Source organism: Sarcophilus harrisii, chromosome 6 (genome assembly GCF_902635505.1).
Source record: "Sarcophilus harrisii chromosome 6, mSarHar1.11, whole genome shotgun sequence".
In the NCBI taxonomy this organism is placed as follows: Eukaryota; Metazoa; Chordata; class Mammalia; order Dasyuromorphia; family Dasyuridae; genus Sarcophilus; species Sarcophilus harrisii.
The window spans coordinates 71369341-71384398 of record NC_045431.1 but is presented as its reverse complement, the minus strand read 5'-3'; the positions used below and the strand labels follow the sequence as shown (position 1 = coordinate 71384398).

The 15058-nt window shown below is 32.6% G+C and overlaps 1 protein-coding gene across 3 annotated transcripts in view; it reads left to right on the top strand.

Moving 5' to 3' along the window:
* TTC29 (tetratricopeptide repeat domain 29) overlaps positions 1 to 15058 on the top strand; it is a 262443-nt gene that overhangs the window by 67357 nt on the left and 180028 nt on the right. For all 3 annotated transcript variants that reach the window (XM_031942002.1, XM_031942003.1, XM_003773156.3), the window contains exons 5-6: positions 7336 to 7559; positions 10755 to 10940. In XM_031942002.1, the coding sequence (XP_031797862.1) occupies positions 7336 to 7559; positions 10755 to 10940 (410 nt within the window). The remainder of the gene's footprint in view (positions 1 to 7335; positions 7560 to 10754; positions 10941 to 15058) is intronic.

The window sequence follows — 15058 nt, the reverse complement described above, 5'->3', positions numbered from 1 at the left end:
TGTCATGTTATTTGTGTATCAATTAAAAATAACATTTGTGCTATTTGCATGATATGACTGCAGTTTTGCTAAATTTCCAGTAGATGCCCCCAGAGACCATTTCAACTCCTTGATTAAACTTTACAATTCCATTAAAAGCTATACTTTTTTTTTGAAACTTTTTTAAAATTACATTTTGGAGCAAATTGAGTATTCATAGGCACTCATATAATGTAAAGTAGAAATAATTCAGTCAATCATGTCATAATCACTGCAGAAATTCTAATACTTTGTTAAAATAAAAATGTGATTTTTTTAAAAAAATGAGTATTTTTAGAATAATTCATTTAAGTTTATTTATATTTGAAGTAAATGTTTTTAAAAATTAATCGAAATATTAATTCTCTAGCTTCTTCCTCCTGTAATGACACATTTGTATCATTAGAGAAAGTAAGCATTTGTTTCAGTTTTTGCTTAAAATATTCACACACACATATACATATACATGTACATACAAATTTGTCATCTCATATTTACATGCTTGTCTCCCAGATTTCCTTTCCTGTGATTCTCTTTTCTTTATACAAATGACACAGCAACTCATATTATACTGAATGTGTGAGGATAGGAATAGTGAGTGACTTTTCCCCAGAAATTATATTAACTGAAGCTATTTAAGTATTAATTTAAGAGTCAAAGTAATTATCCCTTAGGTGACTCTAATAACATTTATTCCTACAATATGAATGTAAGACAGTTATAACTCATGCATAGATAAGCCACTTGTGAGTTATAAATATTAACATAATGGAATAAAACTATTATCATGACTCACAATTAGGTATTCACTATCTTTTCAGGGCAACTTTGTCAGTTAAAGTATAATTTTATGCTTCCCATGTTAAGGTAGAGCATTTAATCACATTGCCTTTGAAACAGTGTAATCAAGAATGAAGTTCTTATCAAACCATCTTCCCCTGTAAAGAATTATATCATGAGCAAACAATATCTGAATAACTGAGTATGTGTCCTTTGGGTGTATTCTACATGGATCTCCAACTGAGAAAGTTTTTGGCTTACAATTTCTCAGATGATCCTTTTATTACTGTTTTTATGTTTATATTACTTTTCATTGTGAACAAAATTCAACCTTAATTAAGACTTTAAAAAAAAAATTAACTAAGTTAGAAGACTTCATTGGAAATTCAGAGACTCCTCGAATGATGGAAGATAGTCCTTGAAATTCTCTCCTTTTTCATATTGTGAAAAAAAATTTATAGAAATATGAGACTAATATGATTTATTACAAGCTGAATCAAGTAGAGCCACAAGAGTAATATACATAAAGATTGCAATGATATAAATAATCTCAATATGGAAAATCAATAAAACTCTGGTCTATTACAGTGGTCCTTGTTAGATTTTGTCAAAGTACACATTGCTTCTTTTTATTATCAATAGATAAACTAACAACTCACAGCAGTGGTTGTTGTTATGGGATTTTTTTTTGTACTTTATTTTCTTCATCTTTTTGTGTTCCCCCGTGCCCAAGGAAAACATTGTGTTAAAGGAGTTGCTTGGGTGCTTGTTGTGAAGTGTCTGTTATAGAGAAGGGGACTAGGTTGAACCTGCTATTTTATTAATATAGTGATTTCCTAGACGAGTTAATTCCCTCTACTAATACTTCTTCTTTACGTTTAGAGTTAGGGTTTATCTAGAATCTCACAAAACATAGTTTAGGAGACAGAAAATCAAATCTATCAATGGATTTTGTTTTAAATCCCATCTTGTCCATGATGCTATTCTGTACACAATTGTTTTCTCCTAACTTGATCCTGAAATAGAAGGTTAGCCAATGATATTTCTAACTCTTCACACAAACAAAAACTATTTCTGCCATAATATGTAGTCTACAATATAGGTTTGATCTTTTTAATTGGTCATCTTTTTCTTTTTTTTTTTAATTTAATAGCCTTTTATTTACAGGATATATGCATGGGTAACTTTACAGCATTAACAACTGCCAAACCTCTTGTTCCAATTTTTCACCTCTTACCCCCCCCACCCCCTCCCCTAGATGGCAGGATGACCAGTAGATGTTAAATATATTAAAATATAAATTAGATACACAATAAGTATACATGGTCATCTTTTTCAATACTTGTAAGCTTTTTTTTCTGTATGTTCTTCTTTTGTTTGCATTTTTCTACATTGTTTTAGGCTATAAACTCCCGATGTTGAGCTCTTAGCATAGAATCACATAAGTTAACTTATTTTCTACACCTGCTCCTGATTTCCAACTTTTTTCCCACCCAGAAAAAAGGGGGAAGGAGGATGATAGAATGACATTAATCCCCAACCCCTTTCTTGTCCATAATCAGTAGCCTTGAATAAAAAAAAAAAAAAAACGTAGAGTACAATACAGATATAAGTCAATGTTTATAAAATTAAAGAATCTCAAGAAGAAAACTTACATGATCATAACATCATAATTTTAATGCTTAGGAAATCATTTAAATTTAATTCCTATTGTCAGTTTTTTGAAAGTATCTTCATAATTTGGTGCAAAGCAAGGAAAATGTTTATTTTAAATATTTGTGTTGTTGGTAAGAACAAATGGCCAATGATTAATAGTTTGCATGATCACCTAACAGTGAATTGCCAAGTTTTCCAGGAGTCTCAAACATCTGAGTGCCGGCCAATTCAAATTCTACCAAATGGTCTACTTTTGCTTTACATGTTAGCCTCAGGCTTCCTTGCTCTGGTATGTTTGGTGACTGTCACTGTGATGTAAGTTCAAAATGTTTATATAGTTTCCGAATAGTACCTCAAAATAAATTTGATGATTTAGTACCTGGCCACTTAAGTCTATGCAATCTTAAATCACCTAAATTCTTTTTAAAGTTGTTGGCTCCTTATCCTAATATAGCCTGAGGCGTCTGCAGTAGCATAGATGAGTAAGCCCTATGTTTCATTTTGAGGCTACATTATCAGCATCCTAACTCTCTTCATGAATTTATAACTTCTGTCACATTTTATTTCTACTGGGTAGATGCACTTTTTTAAAGTATTTTTTTTTTGGTTTATTTTCAAAAAAAGAGATCTATAACAAGTTTACAATAACATGAAAAATATCTAAAGAAAGCATTGTACTAACAGTACAAATTATGTTTAAATTAAAGTCTTTTATAGACTACAAATGGCATAGGATTTAGGGCCGGAAGTACATAAGAAATCACCTCATCTAATACCCTCATTTTATAAATGAGAAAATTAAGGTACATAGAAGAGAAATGACTTATAGGTAGAATAAGTGGGAAAGTAAGTATCTGAGCGCAGGTTATCTGAATCTGAAAATGTAATAAATTCATCTCTTTCACAATTTCTATAATAATTAGTCAACAAAATTCTTATTTTGATTTCATTTCACCAAGATCAGGGATATAAGTGAAGGAAGGCTTCTTCCGATACCTACATTATCTTATATTGAAATATGATTCTGTTTTTATCTTTTAAAAAAGGATGAAAGATAAAATTTATTTACTCAGTAAACAAAGGAAACAAATATACAAACAAGGAGGAATGATGAACAAATCGATGAATGAAGGTTTTCTTTATATTTACTAAGGATAATTATTTATTAGCTTAAGAACCACATATTCCAATAGAGAAAAAAATTAAATGGATTTGCATCACTACTCTGAAATGTAACATCTGTGAATCTCTATTGTGCCTATAGACATTAAAGCCCTTTTTTTATTTACCAAGAGTCTTGATATCTTTAACAAAGGTAGAACACCTCTTTGAAAATAAGTGGTTATCTGGTTTGCTTCAACTAAAAATCTATAAGAAGATCCTGCTTAGTGAATTGCCAATTGTTCTTTATTGCAAACATATCAGCATGGATGGCTTTTTAACGGGACTGTACATGAAGCACAAGAAAACATAATGCACATATATACATACACATGTAGTATGTGTATGTGTGCATGCATATGTGCATGTTGTGTGGATATTTCCAGAATGCAATATTTGCTTAGAATATAATTCTGCTGAGAAATATTTTTTCAAATATTAAAAAGCAAGCATTATTAATAGTTCATAAACCCTTAGCCAGAAAGGATCTTAAAAATCTTGATTTACAGAGGAGCAGGTTGAGGCTTAGAAAAGTAAAATGACTTGCCCAAAGTAAATGATTAATTTGTGGTAGATTCAATAGAATTTAAATTTTTTTGACAATCTGTTCTAGTCATATATTTTTTTATTTTGTTCTTTTTTCAAATAATATATTATGCTTTAGTTAACAAAAATGATTAAAGATATAATAGGGAAGGGAATAAACATATCTACTAAGTGCTAGACATTGTGCTAAGTGTTTTTACACATAGTATCTTATAGGATTTACGTTGAATCTACTTATACTTAAAATTAATTTCTAAATTCAGTATATCTATAATAATTTATTAGTTTCATAGGGCCCCTTTTATATTCTATTTGCCCATTGTTTTTATGTATCTGGGTCTAGTGAGTCTGTTAATAAGCAGCTATTAAATGCCTACTGTGTATAAGGTAAGACATGTTAAATGCAAGAAATACAAAAAAAGACAAAATTCAGTTCCTATCCTCTGTCCTCAAGAAACCTACATTCTATTATGGGGAGAGAAGACAGCAAGCAAACAGATATGTACAGACAAGCTATATACAGAATGAATAAAAAATTATTACCATAGAGATGATATTAAGAGGGGGGGGGAAACTTCTTATAGAAGATAGGATTTTGGTATAACCTTTTTTTGTATAATGAGAATAGATATAGATCTGATCCTGTTTTGTTTTCCCTAAAACTTTATTTTAAATAAGTGCTTTCTTTATATTCCTCTTATTTCATTTTAATTTATGAAACACCATAGTTTTATCAGTCATTCTCTAACTGTTGAATATTTAGATTGTTTCCATACATCCACACAGTGTCCCATACATTTATATTTGTAAATAATGCTATTACATATTTCAACAGATTAGGCTATACCCTAATAATGAGATTAATGGCTAAAAGAAGATGATTGTTTTTGACTCTTAAATACCACTACCTTTCCTTCCAAAAAGTTTTCTGTCGGTTTACATTTCTGCCAGCAAGATATGCTTTTAAAAATCTGATTTGTTGTAACTACCAGTATTAAGCTTTATAACATTTATATGATTATGCTTATAAAGTTATCTGTATTTTGCTCAAAGTCTAAATTTATTGCTACTTTCATAATTACAGTGGAACCCTCTTGTGACAAGTGGGAAATAGGAATAACATCTGTCACACGTTCTAATGACATGATTTAAAATTAGGTATTTATAGTCTTCCAGTTTTTTTTTTCCTATTGCTACTTTGATTTTAATATACAGAGTATAGGTTTAATCTCAAATTGAAATAAAGGTAACCATATTGATTTTGACACATTTAACAAAAATAAAAATGTATAAAATATAATGAAAATATTTTTGAAATCAAAGTATAATGCACTGTATTATATAGTGATATGTTATTGATGTAATATGTTAATCATACTAATATAATTCTATTAAAATGTAATATATTATTATAATAATTACAGTGGCATATTGCTAATATAAATCATATAATATATCCTAGTGACATATAGCAATATATTATAATAATATATAGTAATATATCACTATGTCATAATATAGCAATTATATAATGTAGTAGTATATTACTATCATTTATTATATATAAATATAATGATATAAACAATGTACATAATATACCATATAGAAAACAAATGACATGTAATATTTTACTGTGTATCATTAGTAATACATTATTGTATATATTCTAAAGTAACATATAACATTAATAGCTATAACATAGAAATATATTACTGTATACATAATATATTAAGTGAGGATATTAGCTTCATTGATTAAATTTGTTTAAATGGTTTCTGTCCTGATTTTTCTCTCATTTATTGTACATGAAGTTCCCATGGATTAATTAAGTTTAATTTTGGCTTTTGGAGCTTCACATTGCTTATTACTAGTTGTGAATACCTATTTAGTTGAAAATTAATTATAAACATTGGTAATGCCATAAGTGATGAAGCATAGGGACCAAAAAAAGTAAATGTAATTAATGTAAAAGTATTTTGGAGAATAGTACCAATGGAAGATACGAAAAAGCAACAATGAAGACTAGTATTATTTCAGTTAATCTAAATATTCAGTTGCTTCCCATAAATAATGACTTGGGGGGAAATTGAAATCCAACTATGTATTATTATCTTTTGTAAATTATATAATAAATTAATCCTTTTATGCATTGTGAATATAATATTTTAGTGGAATAATTTTATATTAATTCATCATAATATCTTTTGAATGCATAATTTGTTTTTGAAATTATATGTCAATTATGAAATGTCACATCATTACTTTAATCCCAAGTGAAAGCAGGAAAAGGATCCTGGCAAAATAATATACAGCAATGATGTTTCTTATAACTCTCATATTTCTTACATTTAAAAACTGAACCTCCTCTCAGATAGTGGAGTTTTTTTTTTTTTTTAACATATCTAACATGCATTTTTTGACTTTGCCCCAATGTATAATTTTTCCTCAGCTCACTTTTCTGAGGTGTTTTATAAGAGGAATTATTAAAATATATATGCCCTTTGGACAATATTTTCATATACTGGGGATATGAATTATCATAAAGAAGAAAAAAAAAGTTCTAAGTTCCTTTCCATTTTTAAACCCATGATTCTAAGATATTATTATCTTCAAAAATATTTTTGAAAGGGAGGAGAGGGTCAACCTGTGATTTGACTTCCAGAGGAAATTCTTTTAGAAGCCAAATTTAGAGTCTGATCCGGAACCCTCCTCTGCCCAAAATTGGAAGATGCTTGACATCTTAGAGCACTTGTATCATAAATGACACAAACAGGGTCACACAAAGAGTGGGTGTCAGAATCCTGTTTTTCCTGACCCTAAGATTGTGTCTTTAACCATTGCACTGTGTAATTGAAGAGCATTAGAAACCACCAATGTTGTAGGAATAATTTGAAACATTCTATTTCCCAAAATATGGTAACTGGGAAATTTGCATCAATCAAGTAGATCTTCTGACTCAAAACTACTGAGTTTCCTGAGCTCCTGACTCTGACCTGAAATGGTCACCTTTAAACTACACATGTGAGAGCCCAAGATCTCCATGTCTTCTGATGATTTCTGATCTCTTCCTGCCTCCACCCCATGAGTCAGCCTTTAATTACTTGAGGCAAGCAATGTTGTGCAGATCTGCAGAATTAAAACGAGCCTCTGAATGTCCCGATTCTCGTTCCCCAGCTACCGAAATTCATATCAAAAGAATATCTGTATAGACATGCTACAACACGGTTATCATAAGTCCTTTTGTGAGTTCTTCACCCTGCTCAAGATGTGGCATGCCTTGAGGGAAGCTGGAGGGATTAGGTCCATCTTCTGGATGCAGACGCCCCTGGAGGACCTGCCTGAGAAACTGGACCAAATGTACTTCTTCCTGACCAGGGCTGAAGATGCTGAGCTGGCAGGTAAGGGGGAGCATCCTAGGGAGCTAGAACCTCTGTAGGAGGGCTTTGAGCCAGTGCCCCAAGCGGGGAGGTCCTGAATAGAGAGATCAGAAACAGTAAAGGAACCTAGAACATCTCAATCTCAGTCAGCTAGATTTTTTTTGGGGGGGGGAGAAGGAGAGAGGGAGAGAAGAGAGAAGGGGGGTGAAAGAGGGAGACGGTGAGAGACAGACAGACAGAGATAGAGTGAGACAGATAGAAATAGAGAGTCACACAGACATACAGAGAGAGAGTGAAGACAGAGGAAGAAAGGAAGAGAGATAGGTAGACAGAGATAGAGACAGATAAAGATAGAGATAGAGTAAGACAGACAGAGACACAGAGAAATAGAGAAATAGACACAGAGACAGGGACTGAAGACAGAGAGGAAGAAAGGAAGAAAGAGATAGAGTGAGACAGAGAGAGAGAGAGAGAGAGAGAGAGAGAGAGAGAGAGAGAGAACAGAGAAGAAAGAAAAAGAGGGAAAGAAAGGGGGAGAGCAAGAGAAACAGAGACAAAGAAGGAAGAATAGAGAGATGGAGATGAGGAGAGGGGAGAAGGGGAAGAGAGGTGTGAGGAAAAAAGGAGAGGAGTAAGATTCTGGAACCCCTGTGTCATCAGGGGTTCTGGTGACTTATTAGAAACCAGAGGGAAAAAATTGAGGGTGCCTTAGAATTTCTGAAGGACCTTTCAAAGTATCAGTGGTTTGGATTATATCCCAGTTATGTGCTCAATCATTATTTCCCTTCATCTGCAATCCAGCTGTTAATTTTGACCCAGTTGTAAGTTCATTTTGGTAGGCTGCTTTTATTTTTGCACCATAGCTTTTCATGGTAAAACCACAGAGTCCTGCATATTTAAATCTGATAGTGGCAAGTTATAGATGGTCAACATAACCAGGAAATATGATTCACTTTCAGTAGAGGCTCTGTGTGAGTCACTCCGGTGGGTAGCACATTCTGGAGTTTGGGGTTTTTCCCCTAGGTATTTCCACTGATTTTTATATAGTATCTATGTATGTGTATGTATACATATCCATAGATATAAACACATACACATACATGTGCACGTATACATATGGATATATCCCTATATAGACACACATACCTAGACATATATGCACATATACATACATATACAATATTCATGCCCACATATACATACATACACACATATATACACACACATACATCTACACATATATACAAGAGCAGGTAGGTAGTGTAGTGGATTGAGCACCAGCCCTGAAGTCAGGAGAACCTGAGTTCAAATTTGATCTCAGACACTTACTAGCTGTGTGACTCTGGGCAAGTCATTGAACTCTGTTTCATCCTCTGTAAAATGAGCCAGAGCAGAAATGGCAGTAGATTAGAAAGCCTCTGCGACCCTTTCTAGATCTCTCTGATCTTTCACTATCTTTGCTAAGAAATGGATTCACGAAGAGTTAGACCCAGCTGAATGACAATTACATAATTTATATTAAATAACATATGTTATATAATATACTATATAATAATTATACAATTATAATATTGAATTTTAAAAAATATTTTTAAATGTCCATTCTATTCAAGACACTTTATTCCTACCAATTCAGTGAATTTGACACCCTTAAAATTTACCATACTCCAGGTGTGGTACAAGCAGTGAATGAGTCACCATGTGTTAATTAAGTACCTTCTAGGAGCATTGTGTCAGTGTGGAGGGAGAGAGGAGATGGAGAAAGAGTGGAAGAGAAACAACGAAAGACAGAGATTGAGACAGTAAAACAAAGAAAGGTTCAGCAGGTTTTAAGACAAAAATATTAATTGGAGATCAACAGTTCTGGCCAGTTCCCACTATTCACTTGGGCTAGAGGAATGAAAGGTATTCATCTATCTTTATAGGTTGAAATTACAAAGTTTTCATAGCCCTCCTTATCTACGATGGCTGAAATGGGAAATTTCTTTGGGGTGAAAGAGTGGAAGGGGATTATTTTCCAACTTTAAAGTATGTATTTGGGATGAGAACTGATTTCCTCATGAAACAGCAAGGTTTTGTTTATGTGGTAGAGAATAACTACTTTGGTTTTAGAAATTTCTTTTGCAAGGCTAGAGACATGGGTCAATTTAATAATGAGATTTGCAAGTCTCTTCAATATTCAAAAGCTGTTAGATTACCTTATCCTTGTTGAGAGTTTAATACTGCCTCATGATATTACTTCATTTCTTCTTATATTTAATTTATACCCATACAGCTGGTGCAGGATTTGAAATGAGGAAGACCTGAGTTCAAATCTTGCTTCAAGCATTTACAAGATATGTGACATTGGTCAAGTCACTTAACTTCTGTCTGCTTCATTTTCCTCATCTGAGGGTGATAATAGTACCTACCTCACAGGATTGTTGTAAATAAAATATATAAAATAATATATATGGATAAAAAATTTAAATAAATATACATACATATATAAATAAATAAAAATATAAAGCATTTTCAATGTTATATAGGGTATTTCAAAAATCTTATTGCAGTTTTGAGTGTTAGTTTAAAGATAGTTGAGATAGTAAAAGTGCTATAGAGATGTCTATATACATTTGGGGGCTTATAATTTCATATGTATAATTAACTCCCATTATACATACAAATCAGCAACCCATATAAAACTTTTACTTTTAGAAGGCTAATTGTTCTGACCACTTGTTTTGTTGTTATTTTAGATGTCTTTGTAGCCCCATTTAGGGGTTTTCTTGGTAAAGATACTGAAGTGGTTTACTGTTTCCTTCTCCACCTTATTTTACAGATGAGGAAACTGAGGTCACACAGATAGTAAGTTTCTGAGGCTGGATTTGAACTCAGGAAGCTGAGTCTTCCTGGTTCCAAGCCTAGTGCTCTGTACACCAAGGCACTCTACAGCTACTCCAGGCAGAGTCACAGTGCTAGTACATATGAGAAGCAGAACTTGAACCTGGGACTTCTTTATTTTAAGCAGCCTTCTACCTAATATGTCATGACCCTCACCTTTATTCATTCCTGATTGAAAAATTCCTTAATCCATTTTAGAAATAGGAACCAAAAGCCACTACTTAGGTTTTTCATTTGGAGAGGTATAAAATTACCTGTTAAACATATTTTTACAAATTATTCTGTTGTTATATATTAATAATGGGGTTGTTTTATCTGTTTGTCCGTTTTAAGGTCGCTATGAAGAAATGTACAATAATATATTTGCTTTGGCCCGTTACTTTGACAACCCAGATGACAAATGGTTGAGGGATTACTTTTATGGACGATGTTTTAAGATTGGTCAGCTGATCAAAGTTGATGGTGGAAGAAAGCTAGCAGAAGCCTACGCAAACTTGGGTCTTCTCCATGAGGAAAATGGTAAGTAAGATTTGGAGAATCTGTTTCCAAAGTGATCCCTGGAATCAAGATGATCACCCTGTCCCCTATGCTTCAGGGAACCTTGTAGGAGCAAGGAGGGAGCTAGCAGAGGAGGCAAATGTGCCTTTTCTCCACTGTGAATGGAGAAAAGGCTGTGGACTGCTTAAGTGAAAATTACATGATAAAGCAGAACAATGGCAGGAGCAGAGCAATAGGGGATTATCATTAAGAAATTATGCTTTCTCTCTACCTCATGGCTTCTGAAGGGCCTGATTTTTCCATTGCAAGTTTGTACCAGTTGTATCACTTTCCCATCTTCCCTGGGTTTGTCCAGCATGACTATATCCAATTAAAATAAACAGTCTCCTGTATTTTCCCCCACAACTCAATTTGCCCTCAACTAGCAGAATTCTAATTTGAACTCTTCTCCAAAGTGATATGAATGACTTTATAAAAATAAAATATTATTACAAATCTTTTAGAAATATCATATAATTGAATTTAACTGTTGGTTACCACTAACCCTTAAAACTTCCCTTTCCATGTCCAATCATAACTACAAAGATAGCTTGGATATGACTATGGCTTTTTCCATACATACTCTCCTTGTGCTTTATGTTGCCTTCTTTATGCAATTGAAGTTAAGTGACTTTCTTATGATCATACACCTAGTAGTGTTTGAAGCCATATTTGAACTCGAGTCCTCCTAACTAGAGTTGATACTTTATCCACCATACCACCAACCTTATGTGATCTTTTGAACCAGTTCTTTTACTCTTCACAGCTACCTTCATTGATCTTTTTAAATCTGATTTCTCCAGTACAAAAATGTTAGTTTCAACTAAGCAATGTAATTTTTCTTAAAGCTCTTAATTCATTAGATTGAACCTATCAGTAGTTTTTTTTTATTTTATTTTTTTAACATTCATCTTCTTTCCCCTTCCAACTCTCCCCCACCTAACTGAAAAACAAAACCAAATCCCTATAATAAATGTACATAGACAAGCAAAACAAAATCCCACTTTGATCATCTTCCAAAAAGATGTATCTCTTTCTTCATATTTAGTCTATCTCCTATTCCTCAAGAGATGAGGAATGGCATTTTTCATTCTCAATGCTTTGATACTGTATTTGGTAACTGTGCTAACTGGAGTTCAGTTGTTTGTTGTTAAAATGATATTTTAACAATTTAAATGTAAAAATAATAATATATTATTATTATATAAATTCTTCTCCTGGTTCTGCTTACTCTTCTCTGTATCAGTTCACAAAGGTTTTCTCATTTCCTCTGAAACCATCCTCTTCATTGTTTATTATGGCAAAATAATATTCTATGACATTTTATCCTACTGTATTTTGTTCATTTATTATTGTATTATTATAATTATTATGTAGTATTATTTATATGTCAAATCTCACCCTTTTAATTTTTTTGAATTTTAAAGATGAATACTCAAAGTACAATAACAATTGACAATATGTTTCAGAAATATCCTACACTTGAAAATTATTATCCAAAACCTTCAGTAAACAAAAATTTATTAATCAGGATAGAAAAGATGATATAAAGGAACTTTAAACAAAAGACAGATTAAATTTAGATTCCATTTCTGTTTACCATTCATCAATTATGAATGAAGCATTATGCTAAGTATGAGGGAAGAAGAATCCAAAGATTATCTAGAACACTCTACATCCAAGATGCTCATGGGGCACTTCTATAGGAGTGGGAAGAAGGCAATGCTTCAGATGAGAGTTGCAAATGGCAGAAGAGTTGGGATGGAGAATAAAACAGACTGTTAGATTAATCTAAAAGTGTACTGTCTTATGAGTTACACTAATCTAGAAGGATGATTCATAAGAACAGTAAGAAAAATTTTACCCTACTATTTAAAAATAAATATTTTAGGGGCCGCTAGGTGGTCCAGTGGTTAGAGCACTGGCCCTGAAGTCAAGAGGACCTGAGTTCAAATCTGCCCTCAGACATTTAACACTTCCTAGCTGTGTGACCCTGGGCAAATCACTTAATGCCAATTGCCTCAGCGGAAAAAAAAATAATAATAATAAAAATCATTAGTAAATAAAGAAATATTTTCCCAGGAATCTATAAGGTTGCCAAAATTTGGATAAATCACTTCCCTAAAATCTACGTTTATATCAGTTATACAATTTAATACAAATTATGGGATTTTTAAAAATTCTCTAAAAGTATATGAAGTTTTAAAATCCAGAGCTGTATGGGCTGAAACTCTTAAAAGGTGTATTTGAATCAAACAACAAATTGCCTTTTCACAGTTAATGCTGGCTAGATGTTTGGGGTTAAGAGAATTGTAGGTAAGGATTAGGGGGTGAGGTGAGAGAGGCAAGAAAACCTCCCTTTTCAGCAGGAGGAGGAGGAGAAAGGTTGGTGGTGAGCCTGTGGCAGTTTGTCTGACTCCTTCACTTCTCCCCTCTGACTCTGGCTGTTCCTGAGGCCTCCAGGGAGCTAGCCCGGACTTTACAATTCTCTCCTCCAGTAAGATAGTGGAAAAATGACTGAATTTGGACTCCTAAGGCAAATTGGAACCCTAACACACACATTTCTTTGTGTGATCTTGTGCAAGTAAGTAAACCCCTCAACCTCAGGTTTTTTTTTCCTAAAATTAAAAGATTTAACTAAGTGAACTTTAACTTTTTTTCTCTGCTCTGAATTGTTTTATGCTGTAATTATTAGATGAATCTCTCCTTAATGAACACACTGTGATTTGGTTAATCACAAATGCCCACTTGTTATAATGGGAGGACAAATAAGAGAGAAATTGGTAGATTACAGTGTTCTTGGCATTTTTCATTGTTTTTTAAAAATATAATTAGAATAGACATATAGACATATATAATAGAATTAGACATATTAGAATATCATATCTAAATTACTTTGATACTAAGTGTTCTGTGTGGATATTTTACTTCAATGTAATTTGAACAGATCAGAGTGTTTTTAATAATCTTCCATATGATTATTATCTATCTGTCTATCTATCTATCTGTCCAGGGATGTATACTAATATATACGATGCTGATAAATGTTTAACAATTAATTCTCTAAAAAACAGTGTACTCATGATACACTTTTACACTTAATCTGCATTATTTACATTTTCTCTATAACTTTAAGTCTAAAAAATCAACAAATCAATAATTCATAATCTGATTTATAGTATTTTCCAGTTTCCAGGGTCTAAATGCCCACACTGAAAATTTAACCATCAGCTCTCATGAGCATTATAGGTCTTTTCTAAAAAGAAAACTTCTTTGAAGTATGAAAGTTATATAAGTCACTTCAGCTCACTGAAGTTATTTCCTCATATCCAAAACAAAGACGTTGAATTAGATGGCCTTTGATAAAGCTGATTATTATTCTTTTAGTTATATATACAAAAGGCAGGGAATGATATACAAGGATATGAGTCTAGAGATTGACTTTTGATGGATAAAACGACCTAGAGGCCAACATAGTTGATGTGTAAGGATGCTTTTCCCAGGTTAAAAAGGTAGCATGGCTATTAGATTAAGGAAAACTTTAAATGCCAAACTGTGGCATGTGGATTTAATTTAGGCACAGTCTGTGGGAGCCATGCAAGGTTCTTGAGCAGAGGAGTGACATGATTTAGATATATGCTTAAGGAAAATAAGTCTGGCAGCAGAATGAAAGAAAACAGAATGAAAATTTATCAGGTTTATTAAGTTTTTGGACTAAAAATCCCCCTCAGCTTGTTTTCTTCTTTGCCTAAAGCTTTTACCCCTCACCATGAGTAATCAGTTTGGCTTGGAAAATGCCTTTCCTTACAAGGCAATCCAGTTACTCTGAAAAGAAACTGACAACCATATTAGGAGAATTTTTAAAAATAATTCGTTTATTTTATTTGATCATCACAGCCATCATCAGAGGTGAGTGCTATTACTATTCCTATTTTATAGTTGAGGAAACTGAGGCAGTCAGAAGTGACTTGCCTATTGACGCATAGCTAGTAAATGTCTGAGACTAGGTTTTAAACTCAGATCTTCTTAATTCCAGTCCTGAAAATAAATTTAAAATATTAGCACTAAGAAGTTAACACTAAGAAGAAATAGATCATGAT